This window comes from Dermacentor silvarum, chromosome 7, assembly GCF_013339745.2.
Source record: "Dermacentor silvarum isolate Dsil-2018 chromosome 7, BIME_Dsil_1.4, whole genome shotgun sequence".
NCBI classification, from domain to species: Eukaryota; Metazoa; Arthropoda; class Arachnida; order Ixodida; family Ixodidae; genus Dermacentor; species Dermacentor silvarum.
This window is the reverse complement of record NC_051160.1, coordinates 100,216,255-100,236,923: the sequence shown is the minus strand read 5'-3', so window position 1 is coordinate 100,236,923 and position 20,669 is coordinate 100,216,255. Positions and strand designations below refer to the sequence as shown.

The window sequence follows — 20,669 nt, the reverse complement described above, 5'->3', positions numbered from 1 at the left end:
ATTGCCCGTGTACAGTAGAAATAACAGTAATAAAATGTATCAGCCAGAATAAGGTGACATTTTCACAACCTGACCTGTTATTTCTCTCCGCTTGTGTCAAGAAATGTTCGTTGGGGGCAGGTTCTGCCTTCATGTGCCTATTTTATATATCAAACAGTCACAGTTTATTTTCAATCTCAGCTGTTCGAGCAAACACACTGAATACGTATAGTGACCCAGAATTCTGACAGGATTTACGGCACAAAGGCGAAACCGCAATGCATCGTCAAGCAGAAAAAATGAGGCTGTCTAAAGTGCGCAGGAAACGGTGCACTAAAGAAAAGGGGAGCAAACTCTGTTATCGACCACATAAATAGAGATCCCGCAAGCGCGTTCAGTACATTCCAAAGGCGAGGTTCATGTCCAGAAAGTGCGATGAATTGGGTCGAAATATTGCTTCTATTTTACGGTAAGTGCAGCCGAACCATTCCATTACTTATTTCTATTACTGGTATGGATATGACAAATTTTCATTTCGAAGCGTCCTAAACTGCGCACAGATTAGTGTCCGCGAAAAAACGTATGACATGCTATTAAAGGACAGATGATGTCATAACCATACGTTAGATCAGTCCCTCGAACTAATATGGATAGTGGCGGAGAGAACACAGTAAAAAGAAAGTCTTGCTTTTTCTGCCGGTACTTTTTATATTTACCACCTTTTTATCTCGTGCTATTCCTAGGCCTTTCTGCCTGAGCTGATTTATGTGGCACCCTATATTGTCTATATTCATTTCCATATAGTTATTTTTCTAGGATTTTCAATCTCTTGTCGTTAAAGATATCGAACTCAACACGATACGAACACTGACAAACACATGATTCAGTGGAGAACATGTGACGAAAAGTGTGGAAATATAGATGGGACGACTCATGCCCCGCAATGTCAATTATCGGCATTTACTATAACTGTCGCATGAATTGCCATAATGAAGAACCCAATATCGTGGCCGTGACTGTAGCGCAACGACTTCAAGCTTTGCTTCATAGACGTACCAGAAGCATAAATGCGGGTATTTTTATACACATTCACATAATGACGAGTTTTATTTCCGTGGAATAAATTTGATTACAAAAATAGATAAGATAATAGATAGATAATGAGCATGCCTCAGCCTGTGTCGTAGGACCACCATGCTACGACTTACAACAGTTTTCGTCGAAAATCTCCACAATTTAGGTAATTGAAAAGCTTGAAATTATTTTTCTATGTTATTTCTTTTCAGTCTACTGTCAAGCCTTATCTGACGATCTCATTCCACAAAACAGAACCAAGCGTACGGTTTACCCAGTCTGGAAGCCACCGCCGAACAAGGTCATAAGAGCACCACTTTCTTGGCAGACCCCTGTCAAGCATAGTATTTGCTGGTTAGGCATAATAAATGTTCTAACGTGCTTCTTACATTGCTTAGTTGCTGTTCAGTGCCGGATTGTATAAGGTTTATCAAAATAATTTGTTATATGTGAGTTTATAATTCGGTTCTTGAAATGAGGCAGTACATTTGGGTTAGCGCTGTACCCACAGTACCTGGAGTAGTAGACTTGAAGTGTTGAGCTGCACGATAAATATTTATTCAAATATTTTTGAGGGATGGAAGAGGCTCCTAATATATTTCCGTTTCAAGCGAATATATCCTTAAAATGACACAAACACCCAGCTGTCGCCCTTCATTAGACAACATAGAGTAACGTCTGTAACTACAAAAACGTATCGATGTCGTTCATGATGCCCTTACCATGGAGTAAGATAAGCCTCAATAATGGCTCACCCGATAAACGTTTAAACTTATGGCCCGGCGAGCCAGCTGCTTTGTAGCGCAAATCATAGGTGGCGCGACAACTTGTTGCTAGCACCCAGAGCTGCATCGCCTGCAGCGGCCGATTATGGTGTAGCGTGTAACGAGGCACAGTGGGTCCATAGCCTCCTATATACTTCATGCCTGCCCATCGGCGCCGAGAACGCAGGGAACCGGTCGTCGCGCCTAGTGCCGTCACTCGCCACCAGTTGGCGGTGCTACCCCAGAATAGAAATACAGGACGCTCAACGGCGGCGTGCGCTGTAGCATAACTATATATCACGCTATTTTTTTTACCGGTGCCGATTCTATTGTTTTACAACATCTGCGGGCGTTTAACGCCGACACAGAAGCGTACAGGCCGCCGCGCATTGCTTCTTCCAAAAGAAAAGAACAATAAAAGGAAAACCACAGCTCTTATCTGTACTAGTATGAAGCTTCATTTTCCTCTGCTTATTATTACATATGTTTTGTATGTCAGTGTGGAGAAAGAATAATATCGGCTGTAATAACTCCACAACAAAAACTTTTATTGCCATCATTTGGATTTAAAGTTTGTGGAGCTTTCGTGGCAGGGGCTCCTGTGAAAAAACTTTTCCGATGTCGTTCTTGTCCGTTATCTTCAGTGCAAAATTAGTGAATAGATGGCGCAAGAACTTTGTCACCATGATCTCAAACAGCTTCTCGTGATGCTCAGGCACTGAACAATTCAATAGTTCACGCTCTCGCAGCACTTGAGCAGCATTCACGGCAGTCTCCCTCAACGGCTGCTTAAAATTTCTTAGCTTAGCGAGCACTACTTCAACCTACTTGTGCGAAGAGTTCAGCACAACTAAGCACAACTACGAGTTCGTCTGACCGATACAGCAGACGGCTTCTGTCTTGAAGCCTAATCAGAGAATCTGTTGGCGCCGAGGGCTTGGACTTTGTCAACAAACTGAGGCATTCTTTGCAAGACACCCGCTCATTAACAGCTTAACAGCTCTTGATAGGTATCCGCCAACCATCGCTAGTGCTGCACATTCTGGCGAACGAAGCGTTTTTTTTTTTGCGCCGGGTAATGTGGTTGAACAGCGCTGCTGTCGTCTCTTTGGGAAATTTTTTGGGTAGTTCTGGCGTAGTGCTTACGCTCAGTTGCCGGCGTAGCGACGAGCGTGTGCTATCTTCCGTGTCCATCACGTTGTTTGTCGATGTTGACGCAATGCCTGTCTGCAGAGACTTCTGTTCCGCACAAAACTGCCCGTGAGTCTGTCTGATCGTTGCTTCCAGCTGACCTCCTCAACCACCTAAAAAAAGATTAATTGGCGTCAGACGAGAGCTTTCTAGTGAGAACAAATCGAAAGTGCATCTCTCTCAGCAAGTATCTGACGCATTCCACGTTTGACACATTCAAACTTAAAGCCACTTCTCTGGAAGTTCTTCATCGCTCGGCATTTCATGAAATGAGATGCCTAGGACCTTTCTCTTACTGTACGAGGTGCATCAAGGTCCACAACAATACGCCATACTACTGGGTATCAACTCGCAAAGCGTCCTATCAAACCACTTAAAGTAGCACAACTCACTCGTGACCACAATGTCTTCTTTTCGGCCAGAAGGCTTTTATTTGAGCTGCTGCTAGACGTCCTCAATACGGAACCGACAGTGTCACCACAGCCACAGTCGTTCAATACCATGCCGCAGCTCACCGCGTCAATCCAAGGCAGAGGGCAAGTTTTTTTCCCAGCCGTGGACTGCTGCTGAAAGGTAATCTCCCAACAAACCAGCGAACCGTCGGCAGGCTAGGCAAATTAACATTGTCTCGATTTGACACTAATGGAGACGCGCACACGCAATTTTTCCCGCCTTTAACCATGCACGGCGGCTAGCAAACTATTCTGGGGTAGCAGCGCCCCTAGCGGGCGACCTGCGAGGAGGCCAGGAGAGGAGGTTGAACGGCGCTCCCGGAATGATTGCGCGGGCACAGAAAGTATATATGAGGCTATGGTGGGTCTTTTATTTCTTGTTAAATTCGTTTATTGTGACATATGCGTGCACTACCACTGTGGCCCGCGTGGCGCAGTGCATGTGCACTCGCTCGAGAGCATCTCTTATTCTATGCGGATGTTCGCGTGATATTTCTTTCTGTTCAAATGCATGAAATTTAGAACCTTATGTTCCTGTGTCGTAGTAGCGGCTAATAATGAATGCGATTTTCTACTGTGATGTGCACTTGCTAAAGTTTCACTAGTTGACTAAAAACATAGATAAAAGCTGTAAACTGCCTCAAGTCTTTGCGCATTTAGACTATCACTGAGAGAAGATGTTGTCTATAGACACGCTTACTTGAGCGTAATTTATTATCCTGCCTGTGTTCATTCTCTTCATGTTACGGCATGTTTTGGCCCATGTGATTGCATGCCTCAGCCGGTATGCTATAACTTCATATGAGTGCTACCACCAGGTGCAGGACAACAAAAGGCCCAGCTACAATACGAGCTTTCAGATCTGTTTTCCACACACGACACCACTTAATTGGGCGGCTGGTAGCAGCAGGACCACAAATTTAGTAAGGGGAAGCGGATAGCCCTCAGGACCATGAGCAGAGTTCTTTTTACGTTGAAACTCTGCTTCGAACAAATGCAATTTTATTGAAGCCACGGTCGGGAATGTAGTAGCAGAATGGCACACACGGGGCTCCAAGCATTTCTTATTGTTTTTAACTCTGATTAGCGTAGTGCCCGCAAGCACCATCCAAACCGATAAGACGCTCCTTCTCCGCTCAAACGGTGCCCTGCTGTCGCATGTATCTCCACCAGTAAAATAGGCGATAAGTAACTTCGACGGCACAGTATTCTTTCACTTTTGGAAACCGGCTGATTGATGGAGTTGAAATTGTTGAAGTCGGCTCGTTGTAGTCGAAATCGAAGAACGCGCCGCAATGATATACTGCTCAAGCGATGAAAACAGCGAAAGCGCGCCATCCAGCTACTTAATATTTCGATAGTTGAAAGGGGCTCCTCACGTTCTTTTGTTGACTTGACCAGAGCTCGGCGCAAATAGTTGGCACCCACAACTAGGGAAGGGAAAAAGCGAGGGGAGTAACATGGAAGCCAACAGAGAAAAAAAGAGGTGGGTGGAGCGCAGACAGTGCTGAGTCAAAAACTTTAGTTCTCCATGTCGAAAGCATTGCAACATAGGCGAGTTAGCGCTCTTTTATATTTTACTCTGTGGTCTTCATATAAAGCAATTTCTTCCGAACATTTTTGTTCGTAGGCTGAAGTGGGATTATTCGTTTATAAAATTCTTCCTGTAACTTTTAATAGTATCACGTAACAAACAACACTCAATGCCGATGTTGCTAATGCTGATAACCAAGTTTTTATTGTAGGAGTTCAATTAACCTGTGGCTTCTTCTGCATCCAGGCTTATGACCTATGTGGGTTTGAACTGAAAGACAACGCCACATGCAAGGTAAACATGACCTCAATCTTTTTCAGTTTGTTTATAATGTTTGTCTATCTACTTTCGAACTAAATTACGTAAAAAAACAATGCATTGCAGGGCCGCAATCAGTTAATAAAGTAGGCAGTCATATATGACATCTTTAACGCTTTACGTACGTGTTTCCTATAGTTACTATACCGGAAAAAATGATTTCGTATTGTTGTACTACACTTCGGTCTAGCTGTATTCAGCCAACACTGAATGACATACAGCAAGTATCATTTGTTTGATTAGAGTAGGAAGACATGACGAGGAAGAAGTTATGAGGAGACGCACTCATTCGAAATATCCAGCAACAGTGTTGTCGTACACGTTATCTAAAGTAAATTAATTGTACACCTATGGCTCACATTTGACCATAGATATCTGTACAAATTGCAAACGACGCTATAAGTGGTGTGGGGTGAAGCCCGCTTCCAGTATTCTTATAACTATTCTCAGGCGTCAAATAACGCACACCAGACACGAGAATACAACGGGACAGAGCGCCACTCACAACTGATTTATTTTTGCGGAAAACACGCACATATATACCCTCAGTCAGCGCTGGAGGGATAACGGCATACACAGTGCTAATTTATAAATGTTCTCTTACACCTACCCAAATCGAGGTATACCATGATTCAATAGATTGCTGGCGTCCAGCGTCGGTGCTGGGCGCCAGTAACGTTTTGTAATGAGCTGGTAGACGAAGTATACAGTTGTGTAACCAATGCGCTCAATTTGCACACACAATCGTGGCCTTGGCTGGTGGTCGAAATCAACAATGAGTACAATACGTATGGAATGATTCACGTTTGAAAGCAAATAAAAATGCTGTTTCCTTTTGTTATCAGTCCTATTTTCTGCCACTTCGGTTTATGGCGTCGTAGTAGAATGGACCGGATATTTTTATCTCCAAATTTTTTAAACTTCCGAGGACATTTTTATTGCCCAGGATTTTCGAGTACTAAATATTACCGGTTAGGTGCTAAGTAATATTGCTATAACTTCAGTTGGCACAAGTGGTAACCACAGTGGCATGCTGATATGCTGAAAGAAATAGGCGCTGCATCTCTAAGGCAACAAGAGATAAAAGCAATGTAAAATTATTACGAAGTCATTCTCTTTAGCGTCATTACGCCTGTGCATAATAAATCATTTTACGCCTACAATTATGTGAACAGTCAAGAATACTGCAAGCGTTAGTAGTACCACTTATTTACACACGTTCTTGGTAATTTAGGTGTCACTTTGTGCAATTTCTTAATCGCTTTGCATTATTGCCAGACACACATCTCCGCCCGTGACTGTGACCCATTATGCTTTCCGTTATTGACTAATTATGCCTTTATATTTGGGTACATCTCAACGCCAGCTGCCGCCATGGTGCGCTGGAGGCGTTGGCAGGTGCTGTCGGTACGAGTGCGTCTGCCACTCGAGACTAAACCCATGCGCCTCAGGGAAATGGGCACAACATGAAGGAACCCCCCCGAAGAAACCTGAACACGGAGGAGAATGCGTACTTGAGTGCATGAAGAAATGCTACAAAACGTGCCTGGATGGAAAGAAAAAGCCAGAGGAATGTGAAGAGTTTTGTGCCCCGGGATGTCAGAGTCAATGTGGTGGCCGATGAAAGCAAAAAGAAAAAGAATAAGGTCATCGACCATTCGCGCAATAAAGATGTGCGCGAGAGACAGAGATAACGCTTCAGCGTTTGCAACATCGAGTTTACAGAACGCGCCCTAAGCAAAACTCACGATCCGTTTTCCCAATATTACAAAGGGTCTGCGATACGGATGTCTTTACTTTCCTTCACCTTCATTTCCGTAACCCCGGAAAATATATGATATCATTACCTTTAGGTTGATTGAGTGATATTCTATTAAATTGTTGCTTTCCAAGCAATACCCACCTGAAGAATATTCTTTTATTTAATCCGCTAATATTTCCCTGACTGAATTCCGTAGTTCAAATGGTTTGTAGGTCGGCCCGGCGAATGTCCCGTTTTGTCACGACTGATGCAACTGTTGGCCATGACAATGGTTCCATAACTCACACGACATCCTGCTTGTGGCCAACCATAAATTTCAGCCCAGAAATGGTGCACATGAGGACAGACAACCTTTCTTAGCTCGCTCTTTGAAAAGGATGGCAGCATATGTTCACACTTTTCACACGTATACCCTCAGAGAACCCGATGGCCAGGTAAAACACGCGCGTACCAGAGTGCTCACAAACTACAGATCATATAGTACTCAAGTAGTTTTCTATTGAAACCGTTTGAAAGTGCTACACACAATTCTAGGGAACTGCACTTACCGTTTTCAATTAAGGCAGTTACCGCTGGTTCTTACATACTGTGGGCTCAGGGCCATGGCTTCACAGCCAGTGACCAGCTGAGGCTCTCAGAGACGACACGGACTGCGGGAGACAAGCAAAGAACAACCTTTACGGACGAAAGCCCCAGGCCAACTGCCATACAGCCTCCTGATCCCGCTCCGCGCTAAGGTTCGATGCGCGTGGCACGGGCGGGTGAGCCAGCGCTGATGGTGATCATTGCACGCAGCAGTGCGGCCATGCGGTCGACATCCCCACAATACATGGTATGTTTATATATAAGAAATTTTCATAAGTTCTTCACGTTAGCGCACCGGTAGCAATCTTGAAATTGAAACCGACAGAAGTCCTTGTGGAGGGAAAATCACAGGTAAGTCGGTACTTTCTAAATGTGATACAATGAAGATGCTATAAAAATACGGTAGAACAATGATTGTTGGGGGTAGTGCGAATAGCGATTGAGCAATGTAGCCACAGACCACATCCCTGAAGTCACGTTTATTCAACACGTGTAGTGGTAATTCTTATAGCTTCTTTGCTTCGGCTATATGTTACATGCCAGGGAAGCCACTGAAGGACAACACCAACCCCAGACGAATGGTCTTGCGAAGCGGCTGAACAAGACCCTCGCCGATATGCTGGCAATGCACGTCGACTTCGAGCACAAGGCGTGGAATGCTGTCCTTCCCTACGTAACCTTCGCGTACAACACGGTAGTGTGAAAACAACACAGATAACGCCGTTCAAGCTGAAAACCCGACGACGACTTTCCATGCCATGCTGCCACACGTCACCACTGAAAAATATCTCGACGTCACCGCCTACTTGCAATGCGCCGAAGAAGCCCGACAACTCGCCCGCCTGCGCATCATGAACCAGTAAAGGGCACTACAATCTTAGACGACGCTACGTAGAATACCAGCCCAGCGACCGTGTTTCGGTTTGGACCATGATACGCTGATGGGGACTTAGAAACTTTTTGGGCGCTACTTCCGACACTTCAAGATCATCCGATGTCTTGGCGCACTGGACTACGAGGTCGTGCCGGGCGGAATTACGCTAATATAGCGGCGCTGCTCCCGACCTAAAGTAGTCCATGTTAGGTGCTTTAAGCCTTTCTATCAGCGCTAACGAATGCTCACATTATATTGCTTTGTTTGATGGTTATTTTCTTTGCTCTTGTGTATGCAGCACGGGGTCAATGCGCCTTTAAAAGGGGGGCATTATGCGTGTTCGTGTTTATCGTTTTCTCGGGTACTGCAATTCACTCGCTGCATGGTATCGCTCTGCGAAAGACGCGCCGGCATGATTGGGGACTTACTAGAATGTTATCGTTATTCTGTCTCTTGTCTGTGTTCGCGCTGAACCTTGTATTTCAGAATGCATGCGCGACACCAGTTGCGTAGTAGCTTTTGAAATGACCCACCGTGGTTGCTTAGTGGCTATGGTATGGGGCCGGTAAGCACGAAGTCGCGGGATCAAATCCCGGCCACGGCGGTCACATTTCGATGGGGGCGAAATGCGAAAACACCCGTGTATTTAGGTGCACGTTCAAGAACCCTATGTGCACGAAAATGTTCCAGAGTCCCCCACTACGGCGTGCCTCGTAATCAGATCGTGGTTTTGGTACCTAAAACCTCATACATAATGTTTTTTTTTTCCTGAAAGGCAAGCAGGCACCAGCGATTACGCTAGAATTTGGACGAGTCGTTGGACGAGCAGACCAAGGTCTGTTCGTTATTAAATGAACATTTAATAACGAATTTGAGAACGCGTCCTTAAATGTTCGCTCGACAACTCCTAGTACAAACTAGAATGCGTTCTCAAATTCGTGATTAAATGTTCGCGCAAGCCACCCCAGATATTCGAAGATCGGAGACATTGCTCGCTGCTATCGTTGTAAATGTGTGTTACTTGTCTTGCCAGGCACTAGTTCGCGCAATAAACAGTTAAATATGTAACTCAAAGTTCTTACACTGGGTCGTTCTTCACTGTCACTACAACGCGTGAATATTGAACATTGCTCTGAATTTCTGATCAAAAAACAAGAAAGCAAATGTTCTTCTGTCCTAAAGAGCTTCCGGTCGTGAAAGTTCGCACGTAATTGTTAATTGGGCACCATCATGCTATGAGGAAGAAACTAGTGGAGAAAAGGTTGCACCTGCATTAACGGAAAAGCTACAGAAATTCTAAGGATTGCCTAACGGTGCATAAGCAATGTCTGGTTCTACTGTGACATCCCTTTTGCTTACTTTTGCATGCTTGATTGCTTTCCAATCGTCATGCGCACCTATCCATGGCCTTTCCAGTGGCAAAAAATGCGCAGACCTTAGTAGCCAATCGTACAAATGTAAGCTTTTTTTCCGTGCATCCGGCCCCTTCGAAGTGATCGTACCAACTTAGATTAAATTCCGGACCGGAATGCACCATGACGCCGCTGACAGGGCGAAATGAAGTAGTAGTACAGGTTGTGGTAAGGAAAGAATGCATGTTTCTGCAGCCCTTATAGGGAGCACGGCTAGGCACCTCAGGAGCGGGAATGATGGGAGAGGAAGTAGGAAGAGGGGTAGAAGGGGGGGGACACAAACAGCGGCACTAGCGCGTGAGGTGTTGCGCGAGAGGAGAGTGCAACGACGCGAAGCCATGTGACCCTGGCTCTCGCTTTCGCAAGCCTGTGTTACGTACACGTTTCTTGGCCACGCAAGCTCTTCCCTGCATTATAACTGCGCCGGGGTAAAGCCCATTGCAAACGCGCCCACCCAAGTAACAAAGAACGTAGCGTAAACGTTGCCTGATTGTAACAAATGTCAGGCAACGTTAAACAGCCAACCTCAACGTTGAATGTACGTTGCCACCTGTACGTTGGCGGCTGTACGTTCGAGTGATGTCACAAATAAATGTCACAGCAACGTCCCGACACCCCCGTTGTGTCAACGTTGCATGTAAACATCAATTTAACGTGTAAATGGTATCAGTTTAGCAACGTTACAAAACAGCACGTTCCCAGAACATTGCCGGATGTCACCAATATTGACAATAATGTGATGTCAGGCTGCTGTAGCATTTCGCATGTATACGTTCATGCAACTATAAGATATTTTCATTTTAAACTGAACATTCATTTTTATCATACACTGAGTTATGGAGCTCTATAGTGGTTATGCAGTAATTAATATCTTCTAAGGAACACCATGTTAAATAATGTTTATTATGCTTCTCCACAGAGGAGATCTGCTACAACTTATATCAAATGGCAGAAGCATTCACATGGAAAAAAAGCTAATTGTTGCAACGGTTCACCTATAGCAGACAAAGTTACGCATAAAAGTATTCCCTTCTTCCACACCAAATGCACAAGACTTTGTGACTGCTTGCACGCCACATGCCCCTAAAAGTGGAAAGATTAAGCAGTGGCCATCATGAATAGGCACAAGCCCCATGATACGAGCTGCATAAAAATGACGAACACATCCACACTGCACAGTGGATACACACAGACCATATCTACTTGTCCGTATGAAAAACAGTGGATTTTTTTCAGTTCACGTATGGTTTACATCATATAAACGGCACTAGAGCAAAAGACTATAAGCCACCAATACGGCTGCAAACACATCATACACCAGCGCACAATTGTTTCACATATCACACAGGACACATGCACGCTGAAGACATGTTTTTTAGGAGGAATCTTCGCGAGCCGCACGATAAACGCAGAAGGTACGGACGACAGGAGCAAAACCCGCGCACATTCAACACACGGACACGAAAGGAAATGCGGACGATACGGGTGGAACCTGCGCCACACGAGCTATCAACCCTCATGGATTTGATCCTTTCCGCCTGAAACAGTCACAACGCACACGGAAACATCGAACACTGCACATCTGTACCTCCGATATCGTGTCAACAATTCCTGAGGCTACAATTCATGTTGACGACATCAGAAAGTTATCTAAAACTAAGTGACGGCGTAGGAAAAGGAGGCAGCATCGCTAAACGTCATGGATTGGCTTCGAGACTGCTTCGAGACAGCCAAAACCGTTGAAATCACGCCACAGCGACGGCTTGATAAGGATAACCGAATCTGATCTCGAAGGCCATGCTTATGCTGGCTGCAGACGGCGGAAGCAATACAAAGATAAAATACGTTATAGAATTTCTTTCTACGCTAAACTATAGTGTAAAATATAGATTGTTCTACGGTTATCTTGTCTCGCAACATGTATACGTAGTTGCGTGTGACCCGGCACAAAAATTTAGTATGTGAGTGTACTGGTTAATATTTTTGTCATCACAGAGGCCACAACAGTCTCACAAGTATGCAGGTGGCGCTATTGTTTTTACTCCGTGTTCTGTGATGGCGGTCGTATGTACGGGGTGCTACGAGTGTCGCGTTTGTTTGATCGTGTGTTTTTGTGTTGGCTGTTATGAAGTGGGTCGCAGTTAGCGTGCACAAAAGTACCTGAAGATACCTTGTGTCATGCTGCAAACTCGCCGTATGCGTGGCGCGCCACGCAAATGTGGCCCAACGATTTTATGCCGTGGAGTGCGGCCTCTTTGTTTCTCATTGTGGAAAGTTGGATGGATGTCGCAAAGAAATAATGCGTGTTAGCGCGCCTCAGCTCGTCCACTACACAGCGGCATGTATGCGGGGAGTAACATCGTCGACACAGCACCGGCAACTTGGAGAGTGCTTTGCGACCGCGTCGTACCATTCAAAAGGTAAGTAATCGTGCTGGCTAACTACACGCGTATTGTGTGAGGTTCTTGTGTGTGCATAGCGTGCGCGAGCGTATGAAATGAAGTCACGCGACAACAGTGAAACCTGTGTTGATGCTTGCTGAATGCTCGTTGTCAGCACTTAGTTACGCAAGTTTATTGCTTCGATGCGAAATTGAAAATCTTGATAAGCGTTTTCTTCCGATGAGAAATATAACGTTGGAAAATAATCGTGTTCATCATGTGCGTGCTGCGCGTGAGCTCCCGCTTTTCTGCTGAAGTTGCATAATAACGACTCATTTGCCTCTTCACCGATTCTTATTGCAATGACGTTTCCTTGCTTATAAATGCCTCGACGTTGTAAATAATCTCTGCATGCGAAGTTTTCGGTTTACGACAGTTTTAGAGAAAAAAATTAAGCAATCACCGCTTGCTACTAGTCCAACTTACGTTTTAAGACGATTTGACATACCTTATACGTAACTAAACATGACAGGGGAAAGTTGCTTTAATTGAGTCATGAAAAAAATGAATTGTTTCGTAAACAAACATTTCTTTGCTATGTGCTGCTGCGTGTCAATAATTTTACTGTGATGAAAGGGTCCCCATTATCAAGACAGTCATCAGTGACTTCTACTTTGTGCTCTGTTGCTACCCTGCAATAATGCAAACATTGTTTTTGTGACTATATTTAGATGTTCCATGCAATCGTAGACAATTTGACAGCTTTATAAAGGTATGTGCCACTGCTATAAGTTAACACAGACCTTATTTTATGGTGGCGAGGCTGTGACCCAAAACAGTGCCCACATAACGAAGGAGCCACCAGACCCCTTGGCTATGCCTGCCGTAGTGCAACGTGTAATCTGGATGGTCGGGTCAGGTATTTATGTAGTGTACGTGTTCCAAAAAGTAGCATCTCGGTATCATTCGTGGATAAGTTAATCGACATTAGTCAACGCAGCTTACTAAATAGGCCAAATATTTATGCAACTTGCTGTTTATTTGTGTTCATAGCTGTTATGCACAGGTTATTGGGTTCTATATAAAAGTAGACCTAACATGTCTTGATGTTAAGTTTTTTTTCTTGCATCAATCGCTTGGCTGCAAGTTACATTTAAATTTTGCTTAGTACACACTCTATTTATCACTTTTTATTTTGGTTTTCTTGTTTTGAAACTGTTTCCTATGCTGTAGGGCTTTATTTCTGAATTTTTAGTGTCTACACTAAACTCTTGTGCAGCTTCTGCGCTATAAGAATTCAAAGTGTAATGGGCCAAATATGTCATAGGTGTAAGCACATACTATCCTTACCATTGTTTAACATTCATATTCACTATTATTTCTGTCTTGTTCCAAGAATAACTGCCACTGGCAAATACACATTTGATGAGCTTAAACTTCTTGAAATGATACATTAAGGCCAGTATTCACTGTGCTGCAGTTACTACAGTTCTGAAGTGTTTTCTGGTAAGCTTGCTTTTTTTCTCTCCTATTTTTTATATTCTTGGCAAGCTATCCCCATTCATGCAAGTAGGCATTGTAGGAGTTGCGAGTCTGTGTCCAGTTACAATAGTTTTCTTTTTTTTCAAGTCAATACAGCATAGAACACATAGTTAACTGGTAGGTAGTTCATTGTATTGATGCTCTATTGTTAAAAAAGCACACTACTTCACACATGTCTGCTTGCTCTTCTTATGTTTGTTGGTTATTGCAATGTTGCTCGTCAAATGAATTCGATTTCAACTATACCTTAAAGAACATTCTGATTGGCTTTAGTGTAATTTTAATAGTGACAATCAACCAACAAGCCCTAATTCTACAGCTGTCAAGAAGTATTTCTAATACTTTGGGTCTCTTTCCATATTTTCTGTTTCATCCTGTGTATTTGGTCAGCACAGTGGGCAGTCGGTCTATTCATTCTGCTTGGCACTGCTCAGGTAAGAATATGTTCAACCTGCAAGTCCAAATTATAATGATATGTGTAAGACTTAGTTTACTGGGTGGATGAATTGAAAGCATTATATCTAATTCTAAGAGTATTTTTGGCAAAAATACCAGTGTCTAGAACAAGCATCATATGCACCGCAACTCTTATAGGTTTAAGTTAGGTAGGCAAATATCTATAGGTATGTATACTTGTGCACATACTTTCTACATATCGGCTAGTGTTTTAGCTACACGAAACAACCTATGTTGTCAATACTCTCAAGTCAAATTTATGGTTGATGCGCCGCTTGTTTTTGTTGTGCACTTACACTTCTGTGGTGTCTTAAGCACTGTAGATGCCTGACAGCTGAAGTATTGCAGCAGTAGACAGTTGTAATTTAGCGTACGCTATGTCATTGCGTACGCTATAAAATAGCGGGTCATCAATGCGCATGTGCAGAACGCTATCCGACCGATAGCGTATAGCGTATGCACGCTATTTCTCAGATTTAGCATTACCGTCTGTGCGTGGTTTGTATAGTTAACGTTAAACATGGCGGCGGTCCCCGCTGCCCGCTTCGAATTGAATTTGGCGTGGCTTTTGCAGAATTCACTTCGTTCGTAGCAAATGACTGCGTAAACGGCTTTCCCTTACCCTCAGGTCGCTTCGACAACAGTGTAATAGGGTTAACCTTGTGGAGTTTTCGAGATCGCTTCTCATTTCGAAGGACACGAAGCATAACGAGAGATACGTTCGAGATATGTCAGCGCCACCTGTCAGTGAAGTCGAGAGATAGGTGCGACGATGGCATATGGCCTCTGAGATTGGAAGATCTCGCAGGCCAACTAAAACGGTTATAAACGTGTGCTGTTTAGCGTACGCTGTACTATAACGTATAGGGTACGCTATTAGTTGCATATGCTATACTAAAACTGTCTAGTGTCGAAGCTAACTGGCACTTACTATTGCTACAGTATGCCAACAGATACGTATCACTGTATTTGTGCATTTTCTGAGAAGCAGCCGTGTTTGCTACGTGAAATTTGTAGTGTACTTATGAGTTTGTCGGTCAGTTCATGTAACTTTTCAGGCTATAATTTACATGGGGAGGAAAAGGGTACCATACAACATGACTGCTGCTAAGTCACCATTTATTTTGATGGAAGGATTAAAAATAGCAACACTGGATCTGTGCTTATATTGTGCACAGTTTCTTTCAGAGGGAAGGTGTAAGTTGTAATATAAAGGCATAAAATTACAATAAATGGTATTTGTGTAACAAGGAAAGGAAATATGCGCAGACTAACTTCAATCACTTGTCATCTAGAAAGGACGTCTTTTATTTCATGAATTGATCATGGGGTCTGGCTCGCATGTCTTGTTCAGGTGGTATGCCTCACTGATCTCTCGTGTCAATTTTTCACCTTAGGTGAAAACAGATGATCTTAATCCAGCCTGAAGTCCTATCGCGGTAATTGACGGCCAAACTGGACGAGCATGCTCGTGTTTTGAGTGAAATATGGGAATTTATTTGGCACAATCAGTTACCGGCCAGTCTGCTCTGTGTACATTTGACCAGGTGTGAAAGGAATACAGTACACTGCCTCTCATACACGCTAGACACATTTGGTGGTATCTTTAACAAAGCAAACCTCCCTTGCCTGCTCGCCTTTCTCAATTCACTTGTGGAATGTCGTGCATATCCTGCCTACTTTATTTTTCGCTGGAAATGTGCGTGCATAGCAGTCCACATGAGAATTGAGGCTTGCTGAGTTAAAGATGCAACCAAATTTGTCTTGTGTTCGTCAGGGGTAGCATAGTCTCTTCCTTTGATCATATATATATTCAGTCAATTGTACTTGGGCAGACTGGCTGGTGCCTCAACATGTACCCAGGAGAGCACCATAATTCACTCAAGGGAGAAATATGTTCGTGCCACTTGACGATGCACTGACGCGACTGGTGCTGCGCGCCAGATTTCGATTGTTCATCTATGGCAACCAATTGACCAGCCAAATAAGTGATGAATACCACATTCAGGAAATGGGACATGTGTCAGTTGTAGAGATACAAGCTGTATTTTAGCTATCTAAAATTGCTGATTGAAGCACTAATTGTTGAGAGGGTGATTAGAGACAGTTACTAGGAGAGCTCTTCATCTGTTTGGCTGGCACAAACTGTACCTCTTTCTGCACTGCAAAAAAAGCTGAAAGACTGTACTTGGGCTCACTGAAACTGCTTTTTAAAATAATTTTGAAACAGGGTAAGCTATATAATTTTGTGTGCAGCCCCTACACTAATGCCACTGGACGTACCTGCCATTTCCGGTTACATTTATCGCACGGTTAGACATACTTCTTTTAACACGAAAGTGTTTTATGCCGGGGTCCACCAAGACTTCACTGACGTATTTCCGTCACGGAAATACGTCATAGAACATAATACAAAGAAAGAAACCAGAAGAAAAAGTTCCACAAACATGCAAAATTTGGAAATCGAACCCACGACCTCCCGGTCCGCGACGATAGATCGCCGAGCGTTTAACCCATTGCGCCACAAACGCATTTGCAGAGGGCTACACAGACGCGCCTTATATATCTAAAGCCCAGACCACACGTACGCTTGCAAACGCGCGCGAGCTCGCGTCCGCGCCCACGCATGCGCAGACGGTGCGGCACGGCTCGTACGCGTCGAAACGCGGCGCGATCTCGCTGATCAGCTCCTCTCAGTTATCGCGCGCCTGGGCTGCCTCGCGTCGGCGCGCCTGGCTACGCAGCGACGGCGCGGTACATTCAACTCTCAGTTAAGCAGAATTATACCATGCAAGAAAGTGCTTCTTCTTCACTTTTTGGGCTGATCTAACAGCTCCAAAAAGATAAAAATTACGTTTATAAATATCGAAGCATTTTGAAGCACTGCCAACAACGAAATACGAAGTGGCGTCTGCCAAGGTGTAAACAAGTGATGCCAGTGAGCGCGCGCTGTCGCGCGTATTTGTGGATGCAAAACGCCATTCCTCGCTAGGCGCGGCAACCGCAAGGCGCGTAGACGCGAGCTTACGCGCGTCCGCTAGCGTACGTGTGGTCTGGGCTTAACACTCCTCCGTGTACCCGCGCTCTTGCTCGGGGCGGTGCCGCCGCCTACGAGCAGAAAAGAGAAGTACTGCATTATGACACTAACGCGCACCGACAGTGAACGCTTCGGTGGTCTCAGCACTACGACGCCTCGATGCCAGCATTCGAAGGGACGCTGGCATCAAGAAGTACTACCAACGCCACCTAGGTGGCGTTCACCGTACTCAGCACAGCGGAGCGTGGCCTCCGCAATTAGCTCTGAAAATGTTTCTGAAGTTGATCGCGGAGGCTGCAATTACGACGCGCTGTACGCGCTGATTTGACTAGGTGACGATTCAGTTACGTGCTTTGTCTTGCGCGTTGTATTAGTGTGTCAGTTACGTGCTTCGTCTTTCGCGTTGTGCTAGCGTGTGCAGCGTAGTGCAGCTTCCATATGCACGACGGTTGCTCATGGTCATCGACGTTGGTAGTCGTGATGGAGGAGACGTGCCACCAGGCGTCAGCGTGGGTGCATCAACGCCTAAGGGCGCTTTAGCCACAAAACACCAATAGACATTATATATCAATGTGCAATAAACATTACTCTACTTCTGTGAAGACACGTTTCACTTTCGTGTTCTATACCGATTCCTATATAAGAGGGATCAACCACATTTTTTTGCTACCACCACTTATTGACAAAAAACCGATGGCCTATTGCACAAGCAATAAAAGTACATCAAAATGCTTGGAGTGATGTCAAATTTAGGTAGGTTCATGTAAACAAAGCAAATTAATGGCTTTAATAAGAAAGTTGTGCAGACTGGGTGGGAATAGAACCTGGAGTGTGAAAGGAGCACGCTTCCCTTATGCCACGGCAGCTCTTTGGTTCTAGCTGACTTAGGGTGTGCTTAGTGCGTGTCACACTGTGCACGTCACATTGCAGCTATTTGGTTGACTAAACGTGCTTTCACGTTCCCACACGTAAGCAGTCTTAATGTGTCTCTGCCATCTTTTATTGCAGGTACACCTAGGAAATGTTGTATACATTGGCAACGATAACTGGGGCCTGCTCCAGTGCCGTGGCCGGGACTCCCTGTTCTGCAAAGAACTGACATAACTGATGTGGGGAGCCCTGGCGCTCGGGCAGGAGCGTCACAGGGGCTCCTGGTCGGTGCTTGAAGGACGGCAATGCTGTTGAGAAGCCGACATTGAGCCCCAATAAATTGGAAGCTGTGGGTAGTAAGTATCATTCAGATTCTTTCAAGTTTGTTTTTGTAATGTTTGTAACAATACATGTATTGCACCGAAATAATTACCTTTTCAGATGCATTTGATGCATATCTTTTGAAATGTAGTGCCCCTGAGGAGAAAAAATCGTCTTCTCATGCTTGGCTTTGGCGGAGCGGTTTAATCGAGTGACAAAGTTTTGTGCGTTTAGGTAGCCCAAGAAACACTATCGTCTTTCAAAAGAAACAAATGCAGAAGTAACAAACCAGCTTATTTGTGGTTACTCATGAGTTGCATTTCTTTGTTTAAAAGTGCCTGCGAAGTGGCGCTAACCTACTTATTAGGTCCAGAATTTTCGATTAACACCGCTTCCAAAAGCTCGCGTTCTAATTTGGTTTGTCCGCGGCCAGAACTTCCGTATTCGTCATCCGCAGATAGCAACAACTTTTGCAGGGTAGAGCAATATTCAACCCTTCTCCCGATTTTCAACACCTGTAGCATTGTCGTAGCCGGTCGTTCAGGCACTGGCTGGTCTGTCCCAATAAACATGACCACAGTGGCACATGGATCACACTTATGCAAGTGTTTTGATGTACAACAAATCCTTTCCTGACTACCCGTGATGCGTTTGCACAGTTGTGCCAACTTGCATGAGGCAGAGAACACAAGATCCACTCCATGCTTCTCTGCGACTTTCCTTAAGTTGTGCGAAACCTTGTGCACATATGGCACACCTGGGAATAAACACCTCTTCTACGGAGTACCTACAACGTTTACCGATGGCTCTTTGCTCAGCTGCTTAAGCCGGGTTTCTGCAACGGCATACAGGAGCAGAAGTGGGAAACCAGCCTGCTGTAATGCTCTTGCTGCAGGAATTTTTTTCCAAAAAACGTTCACAGTTGACCGTAACGCTTGTCCCGTCCGTCTCGCCTCACTCTGTCCCGTCTTTCGCGCTTCACCAGACTCAAATATGCATCACCAGCGGGTCCAAAATTCCACTCTTCTGACTGCAATTTCTATTCTTGAGGTGAACAAATGAAAAATACACAATTCTGTAATCTCAAAAAGACCATAAAAAGTATTTCATCTTTGCACTTCTGGTCTACACACACCAGTTGCATGTAGCTGCCTCTGCTGAGTGTGGCCTCCAAGAACTGATAGCATTCTGAGGGTTGGTTAATGTATACGTAGCGCTGTCAATGCAACTGAGTGTGCTGATGCGTAGTAACAGGTACAGTCACCTCTGCTAATTGACGTTCGCAGGACCGCAAGAGTTGGTTGAATTATCCGAAAGATGAAATTAACAATGGCAGAATAAGAGCAGGTATTTTAGATCACCCGAGGTGGTCTGTAATGTTTTCCTGCTTGCTCTTGAAGCACAACTCAGCCAAAATGCATCAACATGAGCCAACGTGTTAAACACTGCCTCAGTGTTAAACTGTAAGAAAAATTTAGGTTGTGGATATTTTGGAAAATTAAATTAAAGGCAAATTAAAATAGCTTCACACCAAGGGAAGCAGTAGAGCTGTTTCTTGAATTTCTTGTTTTTCAGACCTTAGCTGCCGCTGCTCGGATGAGGGGACACTGTAGAGGCTGAATTCACCAAAGCGACATGCTTATGCATTCGAATAAGTGTGCTTTGTTCCATAGCAATATGTGGTTTCTTGTTTGGACATTGCAGTGCGTTCGAAACTAAAAAATCAAATTAACCGAGGTCAAGTTAGTGATAGTTGACTGCATATATGTGTCATTTTTCGTTGTATTGTTGTGAAGGTAGCCGGCATAAAACTGCCTTTTGCTGTTATTTTTTCGCTAAGGCGCGCCCCAGCTATGCTCTGATAAAGTACGGGCTTGCCAAGTGGCATCTTTTGAAGAAAAGCTTACGCCATAACATCTTGTACTGCTATAGTGAGGAACCACAGAACTAGATCATGGAAGTCTACAAAGCTGAGGACTTGCCGAACTAAGATGCAAGTGTTACAACACCAATTCACTCAGGCACTTGAGTGATGACAAAGCGTATATTTTGGGAGTTTCGCAGGCGATAAAGACATTGTGTAGCCATATCTGAAGCTGAACATTAGGACTTAAAAA

At 44.4% G+C, this 20,669-nt stretch overlaps 1 protein-coding gene across 1 annotated transcript; it reads left to right on the top strand.

Annotated features, from left to right (window-relative positions):
- Positions 1-394: 394 nt before the first annotated feature.
- On the top strand, positions 395-6,936 carry LOC119459656 (uncharacterized). Its single transcript, XM_049671562.1, has 4 exons — positions 395-448; positions 1,266-1,354; positions 5,241-5,288; positions 6,679-6,936. Exons 1-4 carry the CDS (start codon positions 415-417, stop codon positions 6,934-6,936), a joined length of 429 nt encoding a protein of 142 aa, XP_049527519.1. The 5' UTR covers positions 395-414.
- The last annotated feature ends 13,733 nt before the right edge of the window (positions 6,937-20,669 follow it).

Coding starts and splice junctions, on each gene's coding strand:
- LOC119459656 (XM_049671562.1), top strand. CDS start 415: ATGAATTGGGTCGAAATATTGCTTCTATTTTACG. Junction 449..1,265: donor AATATTGCTTCTATTTTACG/GTAAGTGCAGCC, acceptor ATTTCTTTTCAG/TCTACTGTCAAGCCTTATCT. Junction 1,355..5,240: donor GGAAGCCACCGCCGAACAAG/GTCATAAGAGCA, acceptor TTCTGCATCCAG/GCTTATGACCTATGTGGGTT.